This window comes from Bombus terrestris, chromosome 1, assembly GCF_910591885.1.
Source record: "Bombus terrestris chromosome 1, iyBomTerr1.2, whole genome shotgun sequence".
Taxonomy (NCBI): domain Eukaryota; kingdom Metazoa; phylum Arthropoda; class Insecta; order Hymenoptera; family Apidae; genus Bombus; species Bombus terrestris.
In genome coordinates, this window is record NC_063269.1 from 6,840,769 (window position 1) to 6,853,647 (window position 12,879).

The 12,879-nt window shown below is 35.9% G+C and overlaps 1 protein-coding gene across 29 annotated transcripts in view; it reads left to right on the forward strand.

Annotated features, from left to right (window-relative positions):
- LOC100649681 (patronin) overlaps window positions 1-12,879 on the forward strand; it is an 85,553-nt gene that overhangs the window by 51,436 nt on the left and 21,238 nt on the right. For 28 of the 29 annotated variants that reach the window (XM_048404465.1, XM_048404477.1, XM_048404502.1 and 25 more), the window contains exons 2-3: window positions 6,889-6,984; window positions 12,249-12,464. In XM_048404465.1, the coding sequence (XP_048260422.1) occupies window positions 6,889-6,984; window positions 12,249-12,464 (312 nt within the window). Of the gene's footprint in view, window positions 1-6,888; window positions 6,985-8,836; window positions 8,987-12,248; window positions 12,465-12,879 lie in introns of those variants that run through there. The other variant, XM_048404537.1, reaches the window with a different exon arrangement.

Genomic DNA, 12,879 nt, shown 5'->3' on the forward strand with positions numbered 1-12,879 from the left:
TATATTAAATATTACGAAATGCAGTTCGATTCTAAAACTAATTACGCGGAAACGCAAGACAAAATTAGGTCATTGAGTACACGAACGATGTTGAGATAAACGATAAGCCGTCAGCTTTCGTCGCGTATTTTAACTTAATCGCTAACGTATATTTCTTCGTAAAGACACGTTTCAGCGTGAAATTTCCTTCTTTTTTATCCGGAGTAACAAGCTGTTGATATATCGAAGAGCTCTCCTCTGGGTAATCAGCTTTATATTAAAAGTACATAAATACAGAATAAAAAGGGAATTTTTGTCGATCATCAATGTCGACAGCCTTTACCTGACTTTTACATGAAATCCCCGCTGTTTAACTCTCTCGCGCATCGTACGATCAATTTATAAGTTACGAAGCTTCGAGTTTTTGTAAAATTACGAGCTTATCTATTAAATATCGACGAAGTTACGTGATCGCGATCGATGACAATCCGTTTGATGACGACCCGTGACTCGAATATTTATTCGAGCAGATTGTACAGAATATAGATCGTTATTCCACTCGAACAGCCATGCCTATATGTGACACGGTTGTGTAACAGAACCAAGGTGCCCGTTTGAAGAACGCGTTGGCTAACGTAGACATTCAAGGATTTCTTTTTATTGCTCCCCGTGTTTCCCACTTTCGTAGGTTTTGCTCGCCGTGCGATCTGCCGAAGCTTCAAGGATCGTTCGCTTCTTGCCTCGTTGCATTTTTCATTCGTACGCGGAATTACGTTCTCCCGGATAAGGATTGATTTTTGCACGGGCTTTGGTGTCAGAGATTTAAGCGAAAATATCCTTGAACCGGGCAACTGATGCAAAGACTGTTGTCTTGTTTCAGGCGTTTAGTTAGAAATACACGATTTATTAATCCTGCACAGTGGATTAGATTGCTACATTTTGGAGAACTTCATTTTATCGTGTACTTTGAATTTACGTATGTATGTAGTGTATTGGAATAAATAAAATAAGAAATAAATATATAGTTGTTTAATAAATATACAAAAAAGTATATGCATAGTGCATAAAGAAATAAATATATAGAATTAACGAAGAGAAAATAAAAATTAATCTAGATATTGCTATTATTAATCTCTTGATCTGAACAATAATTACCGACAGAGAAAGAGAGAGAGAGAGAGAGAGAGAAACTAGGAAAAGTTTAACCATCCATTTATCTATTCTTATATTATTGCATCTTACGATTTCGTTTTGCTATCAAGTCTCGTAATCGAAATTGTCGCCCGCCGCGGGATATCTCGCGGGAATTTCCTGGGAGTTTACGGTCGGTGATATGTATTTTCACGGTTTATTTAGTATATTCCCTGTTCCAGATAAAATTGATAATTTTTCGAGAATTATTCGTATCTTAGCGGATCGTGTCGCACCTTTCTCGATTGCACGCAATTTTGATTGAAAACAACGATTCATAAATATTATTATCTGATTGATAATAAATATTATTATTTGAATGATCGATAAATTATTATCTACCGTCGGCTAGAAATATCTCTTTTACGATAAGCGAGATTGCAGACTAGTTAAAATAGATACAAGATATTTATAATGAAACGTAAATAGATTAACTTACGTTTAACGTATGTTTCGAATTACGTTAATTTGTGTTCGGTATGTCTTTTCAATTTTCGTTTGTTAAGACGAGTCTTGCATTAGGAAACCAAAAGCAAATGTTTCTTGCTATTCTTGAATCTCGAGATTCATTGAGAATTTTCATGCAGAATACATATACCATAATAAACGAGAATAATTTCTTCTTTCGTTCTTTTTAACTTTTCTTTACACTCAATGTTAACAACAATTTGTCTCAATCAATTTGTCTCAATTTGTGTAAGGGTGCACTCAGCTATCGATATATATTTGTCAATATTTAAAGATTCTTAACCAAAAGGATCAATACGTATTGTCAATACGATATCGTCAGCATTTATTGACAAACTTCATTTTCGTTGAGGATCTTGAAATATTGACAATATGTATTATTGACGTCTAAGGGCACCGTAAAATCTGTTCGTTCAGATTGTCCGATTGATTTAACGCGTTACGATGCGTTACACACTAACAAGCATTGCGTGATATCGTATAATTCGACTCGATCAATCAATACTCGAACATCAAAGACAAACTTACGCTATTGCTTTGTTTATTTCCACCGCGAAGTTGCATGATCGCAAAAACGTCGATCTCATGTTATTCTTCGCGTTTGTGTCCTGCTGTTCGAAAGAAAAGTGAAAACCAGTCAGGCCAAGGACTTCGATACCGCTTCAGTCTATGGAGATTCAATTATATCAGCGATAATGGAACTCTTTTTGTCTTCAAGAAAATTATTACGCCGATCGATATTCTTTCGTCACTAATAATTAGCAGAGAAGTTAGCAATTGATTACTTTGGTACCGTAACGTGTACAAAAAATACTTCGATGTTCGTGGTTGAAGTGCATTTAATCAAGCGTAATGCAATATCGTGCCAGCCACGTTATTAAGCGAATATTACGAAATAAAAGCAACGATGCTTCGCGTAATTAATTGTGTCACTTTTACGTACTTTGACGAGGCAAATGAATTACTGGATCGATGCCTTTTTAAGAAACAAAACGTAGTAAGACTCGGATCGTTTCAAGCTACTAAGGGCTAATCATTCTTATTTCTATCATTTCCTTTATTATCTTCTAAGTTATTAACGCAAACAATTCAAAAGAATTTTCTCATGCTGATAATTCTACTGTAACGTTGCCTTATATCGTGTACGTCAGTTTTGTAACAGGGATGTGATATATTAAATATTCTCCGTATATCGTAGTAAACCTAATGTGCTTTCGTATTCGTACTCAATTACATTCATACGCGTGTATTTAGATGTGAGATAAGCAGCTGTCCTGCTAGTCCACATCGTAGAAGACAGTTCACCCGACGTTTATCCATGCGGAGACATCATTTATGCAGGTAACAGGTAAATCTGAAATGGAATAAAACGTACGAGATAAAACAATTTATATAGATTATAAACAGTAATTTATATAGCGAACGGAGTGTATATATATAATATCTCTGTGAATAAAAATATTTAATATTGTGGATAAAGAAGCGATATCTTCAGAAGTTCTAATTATTCGAAAATAATTACGTAAAATTATTTCCTCGGTTCTGCATATTAACGTAATGGGCAAGATACTAAGTTAAAAAACACAGTCATATCCTGACAATAAAAAGGATATTGTGTCAGAGGAATTTATTCTTATCGATAGTTCCTAATGGTTACGATGCTACGTCATCGTCTCTGTAAAAGGTATTAGAAACTCCTTCGTCCAATATTCATTTGCATAGCAGAAGTGCCATTACTATTTCGTACGGCCACTCCCGACTTTTGTAGGCCTCCGAGTTTCTGCATTCCTCGCTCTTCCTTGAAATTACTGGTCAAGTTGAATGAGTGTGCGAGAGATATCGTCCGCAAGCGATCATCCGGTAGATCGTAAACGAAGAATCGTCATCGTTATGCAGCAGAAATTGTGCAATTTTGCGATTCCAATTTTGTAATTAGTTGCTTTAGCTTTTAACGTGCCTTTTCCGAATAGACTGCGATACTTCTGCATCGAAGATTGTTTCTTTTTTAATTAAACGACAGGAATTAAAAAGTGCTAGATAAAAATTGTTCTAGGCAATTTTCCTTGTATCTAGATAATTTATTTATTTCACAACATCATTTATATCTTTTAATATTCAATTTGTCCCTTTCACGATGGAAAAATTATTTTCTTAATAATTTGAAAAAAAAGATGTTTATATGTTTTATCTATATTTTTCTTGTTCTCCAGCATTATCTGAAGCATCAAAGATACGAGCTACAACAAATCTAACATAAAGTAGCCGTCATGAATGTACATAACGTAACATATTCCTTTGGGAGGAGAATATTTCACAATTCTGGTAGCCTTCGTCGTTCAAACTTGTTCCAAAGGACGAGAGAGGATGTATATTGAATATCGTGCTCGTTTGAAACTTGGCAGGTTCTTTCAATCTATTTCGATATCTTCTCAAAACGGTTATGACCTGTTTTTGCTATCTTTCGCGCAGTTTGCTTAAAACCGAGACTTATCTCCGTGTAATTATCAAATTTGCTATTCATTTGATACGTCGGGTCTTTCGTTCGAAGGCTTAATTCATTTGGTTCGAAAAATCTAACGTAATCGTGTCTGATTATTGAGATTTTGCTTAATTAAAAGTTTCACCAGTTCTAATTGGAATGCTGTAAAATTAATTATATTGTAATTTGTTTTATATCGATTGTTAATTATTTAGAGTATATATTTAATGAAAGTACAGACTTGGAATGTATTTAGTAAAAATAAATTAAGGAAGAAAGATAACCATTTAATCTTATCTAGTGGATTGACAATTCAAATGACGAATTATTAAACTCGTATTTTAATCGCTAATAATTTGCAAAGTATCATTAATAAATAAATATAAATACGAATATATATACATATCCATGTACGTGTAAATATCGTATATAATAAATACAAGTATAAAAATAAATAAATAAAGGTAAGATTCCCAATTTGTAACTTCGAAAAACTATGGAACTTTCAGAATATGTAAACGATATGTATCACGCAATCTTTATTACGCAAATTCACTCAAAGAGGGTGATATTGACCCTTGAAAATCCATTTTCCGATTTTACCTTTCAACTCGCGAACTACAAAAGATAGAAAAAAAAGTTCTCAGTCAAAAGTTACCTCTTTTAATGAGGACCGTCATTTGACAAAAAATTTTATCAACGTTTTAGGGAAACTGTAACGCAAAATTCGAAAATAACTGGATTTTCAGAGATCAATGTCACCCTCTTAGAGTGAATTTGCATAGCAAAAAAGAAGAATAATTTCGTAATACATATCAATGTATCGTCTACATATTCCCAAAGTTTCATAATTTGTCGAATCTGCGAGTTGGATGATCTTCCCTCGTTAGTGATGGGTATTCCAGAAATCAAAGTAATAAAAACAGAGGCGAATTTGCTTCCAAGGGGCCATCTTTCTCGCTGTTACATTCCGAACAAAATAACAATTTCCCACCGTCTTGGGATTTTCACGAACGATCTGGAACGGGAGCAGCTTCCGTTGAATCCCGCGCACGAAATGGGGCATAAGGCGCCGTTCAGGGTCGTCTATCACGAAAGGAAGGATGACTACTGTATAACTAACAATGCCTGTGCCGGGTCGATAACAATGATTGGCCGGACTTCGTTGACCCCTTTAACTTGCACACATTCCCGAGCCTCGCCCAATGTTATAAATCGACGTTCTTCCTCGCTCGAAATACTTGTATTGTACCATTGTATCGGTCTCTGTAATTGACGGATGACGTAATTGTTGCTGTAATCGTAATTAATCCTGATATCGCGAAGCGGATATAGTTATATTAATAAAAATCAATTAATCAGATAATACAAGAATTTACGTAAAGTTAGACGAAGAAGGGAAATAACATAAAGAATGTACAATTTTTAATGAAATATCGAAAACGATCATTTGGCCAGGACTGCTAAAGCATCTTTCACAAGCGCGAAAAGATTTTTATCTTTCTCGTCGAACACATTGATTTTAGTGTACGTCGACTAGCAGACAAACATTTTTGCCCATTTTTCACTCTCGCTTTATGTAACGGATCTGTAAATTTCAATTTTTCACCTATCTTGTATTCGATACGACGATAGAAATTATACAAAACGGGAAATTTGCAAACTCGTACTGCGTTGCCAAAGTAGCGCTATTAATTGCCTGTCACAGCGGATATATCCGTCGTTGAAACGAATCGACGAATTATGCGGCATTCGCTTGGCTGCGACACGTTGAAAGTATATTACGTATGTATGTACTGTCCTTAAAAATTATTTGTCTGTCGGACCAGGCACGTTAAGGCAGCTCTCGATTCTCGAAAAGGGCGCGGTGCTTGAAGATTTACCATACAATAAGGCGCGAAGAAGCGTCTCGAGTGGTTGGTGAAGTGCCTTATCTTATTGTTAGAAGGAAAGTGTACGAGGCACGAAGGTATAAAAGTGCGATGAAAGCGTACCACCTGCTGGATAGTCGTTGAACCTTACAACCTTCTTGCAAGGAAGATGTTTTAATCCTCGGTAATCTATAGATAATATTACACAGCCATAGACAGAAACGTTTTAAACGATACACAAACCCTTAGATAGAATAACCTGCAATGCATCAGATCTTGTTGCAAATGTTCTTAGATATTCGTCTGTAATTTGCAAATCTTATTTTATTTATTTAGAGATTGGGAAAAGTGGGGAAAATTATTAAAATACATGGAATTTGGAAACGAAGGAACAACGCGTTGTTATTGCGGCTATTACATTTTTATAATGTTAATCTTCTTCGATCAAGCGTGTCAAATCAATCGGTACATGTGTATATGTTTATAGTTAGATCGATGGTTTTTGAGATGGAAAAATATTAACCCTTTGAGTCCCAGAGGTTTTTGGAAAACAGAGTCGAAAAATCCTGAACAATACTGTAGCGCTTGTCTTAATCGATTGCGAAGAAAAACAAGCGGCGAAATAGCGCTCGTCGTATTTGTTATTTTTATGAAATACCTCTATATTATTATATATACATACTATTAGTTTATAAATATTTCAAGTTTTGTTCAATAAAAATTATCGAGAAGATAACAATGAAATACAAAATATCGTCAGTCGACACAAAATCTAAACAGTGCGATCGCGTACTTCGTTATTGTTACATTCGCTCGTCATTTTCCATCGGCAGTATAAACGTCGATCTCGAACGTTCCAAGTGATAATTATTGATTTTCTCTTGTTTTTCATTGTTGCAGGCCAAACAACGTGCCTCCGTAAAATGGCTCTTGTCGAAGGCGTACAACAACCGAGTGCCAGAAAACCTTCGTGATCCGTATTATATCGATAATGAGGTACGTAGAGCTGACTTTCTACCAGACACCTGCCACAGTTGACAGTATAATCAATACAGAGACGCGCGGATTCTTATTAGCGCTAATTTGAATCACGACAGGACAGAAATTGAATACCGATTGTAAGAATCGAGTTCCTAAAACACAGGCAGAATATTTTAACGACGAAACCGAACATTTCTACAGCGTCGAAATAAATTGTCGATTAACTAAAAAGCAATAACGAATAATAATAAATAAATGAATCACGTCGAAGATTAATTGTTAGAAATATCAGATACGACTTTTCGAATTAATCTAAACTTATCATCCTTTGATCGACGTAATAAACGGTCCCTTCCGTTTCTATTATTTTAGAGTCGGTTGATCACAAACTATATAAATATTTTTACCAATTACGTTAAAGATTGATTATTCAAAATTTCAGCTACAACTTCTCCAATTAATCTAAACTTGGAATTTTCTGATCAACGTAATTAATGATCCCTCCTTTATCTTCGCGTAATTATTACCTCACAAACTACGTATTTTTTACTAAAAGTTTGTCTTCGGTTCTACCACGGACTTTTTCAACTCACTTAGCTCGAGTCTAATTAACTTTACAAGAACTCTCGACAGAAACATTCAATTAAAACAGCAGTGTTCGCTGATAGAAGACAGGATCTTTGTCTAGCTACTTGTTTCTTAAACTATCGTCGTTTTCGGTTAAATTCTAATTTTTCTAAGTGCCGCGTATCTTTCGACAGCTCAGAGAGGACACCCGGTGGGCACATGTTGGTTCTCAATGGCGGTAGCTCGGTTTCTTCCGCGATTTTTAACGTGTGCTGCAAACTCTTTTGTGGCACACGTCGTTATTTCGTGACGGAGAAAACCGTTGCTGGCATCGTGAAAGGTATACGCGAAGTTGTTGGACGCTTTACTCAGCAAACGCTAATAAAAATCCGTGAAAAGCATTCTTCCGCCGAACTTCGATAATGAACGGTGAAATCTCGGGAAAATTTCTCGGAAATGACACGGATATCTGTTATAACGAGAGATTGCTTATCTTAGATACGAGGAACAAAGTGGACCCGTGTAATACGCGGAAGAAAAACACGAGCCAGCATATTAGCCGTAACAAAGAATTCTCCGTTTTTGCGAATTTTGCAAACGTCGAGATATTTTCAATTCCGCATGAAAGTGCCTCTCTTTTATGTAAATAATCTCATCTCTCGTTGGCGCAAAAGATTTTTACATGAAACATGGAACGTCATGAAAAGTACAAATCCCCATGTAAGACGAAATGTTTCGTCGCGTCAAACGAACAACGCCCTTATCGATCACTGCGAGATAGTTCGTCATGGCACAACGTCGTATGGAAATAATTCTCCATTCGAAATGTAGCCATCTCAACAAGAAAATATGAAACAATTTTTGTTCGAGAACTTCTCCTCCTACTCTCGCGATACCAAAGATACTCACGACTCTAATTCTTACTGGATTAGCCTACATAAGAATAATAAATATCACGGCGAGTTTGAAGTACAATTTAATCGAACAATCGAGGAAAATTGTATATCGAGACTAGTAATAACGTTAGAGCGCGAAGGATAGGTAATCACTTGGAGTAATTATTCTTTGTATCGTAAAAGTAAACAAACTGATATCGATCGTTACACTGTTACTTCGCAAATACATCTGGCATTCCACGTACAATGCATGCACGAAAGCTTCGGTTGTGTGGTTGATCCAGTTAAGGCAATTGAATTACCGCGCGATCGTCCGCAGCCGACCTCTTTCTCTGCGATCAGTAAATCATGGAAGTACCGTGACGAGCGTTCGCGTTGATTTATACGTTTCTTTTGTGTCTTGTCGACTCGATCCCAGGATGTATTATTTAGCCGAGGACCATCGCCGTTTCGTTAAGCGGAATCAATTAATAGCTAGCTATCGATTCTTTGTTTCGAGACGCTCGAAATTCACGACCGAGAGGGAGCTGTTCAAGGTGTTCCGGTGCCGCCAGGTGAGACCCTTGAACTTGGAAAGTGCTATCGAACGGTTCTACTCGAAAGCGCGCTAGAGCCTCCTATATCCGAGCTAATAAGAAGACAGAAATGTTCGTACGATAGATCATCCGAGTAATAGAGCAATCGTTTCTGCGATATTAAATTTCATTTGTTCAAATAGAGATCAAGGAAATCGTCAGTTCGCTTTTAATATCTGGGAAACGCATATTTTTTGCCCACTGAACTACACGAATTTTTAACGCGAGAACGTTCCACGATATTAAATTTCATTTGTTCAGACAGAGACTAAGGAAATTGTCAGTTCGTTCGAATATCCGAGGACTTCGTATTTCTTTGGCCATTAAATCATAGAAACGTTCGGCACAAGGAGAAGACGCATCTTCGTTTGCTGTTCCTGCCCTAACACGTAATTGCAACGTAAAAGCAATATTTAATTAATTTGATAAAAAAATGCACATGAGCCTGATTTTTAGACGTTAACCATCAACAAGAGCAAATACTTTCGATCCGTGGTACTCTTTGTTCCAGGATAATGAATTCAGCCACAATAGATGTTTCAGCCTCCAGTCACGATCTCTCCGGTATCGCTTGATTAACCGGCAAGAACTCTCCTCTTTCTTCCTTATAATTCTTCCTTATGAACCATCTGCAAGCTAGTCGCATCCTTTTCACACTTGAACTTTCGTTCGTTCGGATAACCAGTTGCCGAGTCTCGGCTTTCCCTTTAAAGTCAAAGGTGTAATCCGACGATGATTACGAGTCTCTGGAAGAAACAATAGAGACCAGAGTCTGGCTCATCTTCAACGAGTAGTTGTCGCGGCTTTCTTCACCTGTGCGAACGGAGCCTGAGCATCTGATAATCGATCGTTTCGATTGTTCTTCCGTTTTTTCTCCTTCCCTATTGTCTCTCGCCGATTTATCTTTTGTTACAGCTGATTTGCGAGTTCCTTCCGTTGGAAAAAGCGAACTTCGTAAAATTGTACTGGCAAGTGTAGATTCGGGTTAGTGATTGCGTAAGTTGCAATGATTGGCAAAATAATGTACGTAATACTTTCTACTTATTTCAGATCAGTGACTTCCTCGCTCGCTCGTTTTCAACAGACTTGTAACTACGATCGATTTTTCGAGCCACTTTTTTTTTATGGACCAAGAGCAGATTTAATTGGCCGTTATATATATATAGAGCCAGCGGGGGTTATTTCAGTCATTTCAAGTGCCTACGTAAGGAATTAATGTAGCGTAAATCATAGCGGTAATTATCTTTTAGATAAATGATGTCGTGTTTTCCTCTTTTCAGTAAGACGCGTCGCACGAAAAGATTGAAAAAATAAAATTCTTAGGATATATATATTTAGGTATACTTTAGAAACCATTTATCTTTTATTTACTGTTTGATGTACTTTTTTTAAAAGAAATTTTTAATACGTAATTTAATAGTCAAGGTAATTTACATTAAACGTTAAAAATAAGTTAAGTTAGTTAAGTTAGTTAAATAAGTTAATTACTGTTTGATGTACTTTTTTTAAAAGAAATTTTTAATACGTAATTTAATAGTCAAGGTAATTTACATTAAACGTTAAAAATAAGTCAGATAGTTGCATAATTTCTTTTTTTAATAGTAATTCTTTGTATAGTAAATTATCTAACATATCAAATTTTTGGGCTTTTTATGTTTTTTTTTTTAAATGAATCTTAATATGGTAAAAAGTGATTAATTTTATAAAAGACTAACTTACAAAAGATCTAAGATGTCAAATTGTATTATCATATTTGTGCTTCTTAACGAATATAAATTATTTATTAGCTCTTAATGAAGAAATAATGATAAAGGAATAAAATAAAACTATTGCGAACGTAATAATTAAATATTCGATACTTAATGCTTCCCCTGTTGAGTATTCAACCAGACACCACGGTGTTATTTCCATATTTCGAGAAGTAACTTAAAGTAAAAAAAACACGTTCGTATGGCACATAAAGCGAGAGGCAATAACAGTCTGAAAGGAATTAACTTTTTCTGTACCGTACGTATATGGAACTTGGAACAAACCACAAGAACCTCACGTTCCTATCGTAAAGTTGTCTGAACCGAAGCTCCGCTGACCGACGAAACATCAATTCTGTTCCAATTTCTTTTCTGTACGAGGCAGAATCGTAAAGAGAGAAACGAGTTTCCGCGGCGACGCTTCAAGTCCGCTTGGAGTTGACGATTCAAGTAAAGGTATCTGGATATTCGCGATCTAGTTTGCGGGCATCTTGAAATCTAGGTGAACCGAGATTATCGTGAAATGATAAGTATTCATGGTAACATCGTTAATTAATTATTCAATTAACCTATCAAGACCAAAAACTACAATTAAAATTTATGCTGCGTGTTAAAAGTTATCGAGCAGTTTGACAATGTCTGCATATCAAGGAACAGCCATAAGTACGCGACCTTTATCAGAAATGTCGAATTTTTATATTCCGATCTCACTCTTTAATAAACTTTATCTCATACTTTAACAAACAGAATTTTCACGTTCCAAGGGAAATTATTCAAATTTCTTTCCCTTGCATTCTGCGTGTTTTCTTTCTTCTTTTACAAGCGATATCCTGGTTGGTTAGACACGTGGCGCGTGTTGTTCCGCGATAGTTCAGCAACAATAGCGACGACCAGTGTATTTCCGTTACTACGATGCATCGTCTCGAGTTCTTCGCATTTCCGCGCACTGCGCCGGAAATTACGGAATACTAATATTTGCTCGTCGTGCCTGCCGGATATTCTTATGCGGTTGCGGCCAACCTATGCGACACAGGGTATTGTGTTTCGAGCTGCCGCTACGAGCAGATCTGCTTTGACACGAACCTGATTTCTCTGCAGCCACTATTTTCTTCCTTTCTTCTCTTTCCTTTTTTTAATTTCAATTTTTGTTGCTTAGAAACTTTTATTTCCTTTTTATAATTTCAGGGGGTTTTTCTTTTTCTTTTTTTTTTTATAGGAAACGGTTTATAAGAATTGAATAAATTGCGTCTGAAATTCTTGTTTTAGTCTTTTAATATTGGCTACGTTTGAATCGATAATTATTAGACTGCGGATTTTTGTACAAACGTATATCTTCACAAGGAGATTTGTTTTATCTAGTAAGAATTATGATGAACATTCTACGGTGTGCTTTTTTCTCTGCGTAAGAAATTTTCATAAAGAGACAAGATTTATTGAAGTTGTTTGTCATTCATAGACAACTCGCACAACTTTATTAAAATGTTTCGTTTCAGAACCAAGAACACCTGAAGCCGCAGATCGTCCACGCACTTTCCAATGCGGAACTATACTGTTTGGCGCTGGCGAACATCTATTCGGATCCAAATTATCACAATCAGAATCATTGCGGTATTCTCCAAGCCCTGGCCAGAAAGGGTGTTTACCTCGCGGAGCCAAACAATACTCAACTCACCGAAACGATTCTCATTCAAAATTCACCACTCAAGATGGTAAGACGAAATAAACTTTTTCGGTTGCACTTTTACGACCGCGCTCTAAACACACGATCGTAATGATACGCCAACGAAAATGGTATTAGTATAAAATACCAGAGAAAAAAATTTCGAAACTGTAAGATAATGTCTAAGGGAGGAAATTTTTATTCGACATTAAAACTGGAAGTACGATAAATTGTCAAGCTTTGAATAAATCAAAGAAAAAATATACTTTCAATTATTTAGAAATCTACTGTTATTATTATTACTAAATCTATTATAATCTGGAGAATGAAACATCAAATAGATAGTTATGCGTAGATATTTCCCTCCAAATCTCAGTCGTCAGAAAATAAAGAATATTCAACAAAAGAATTTAATTTGTTCCCCATACCATCTTTAAACATACAAAACTCTAATTACAATGTCG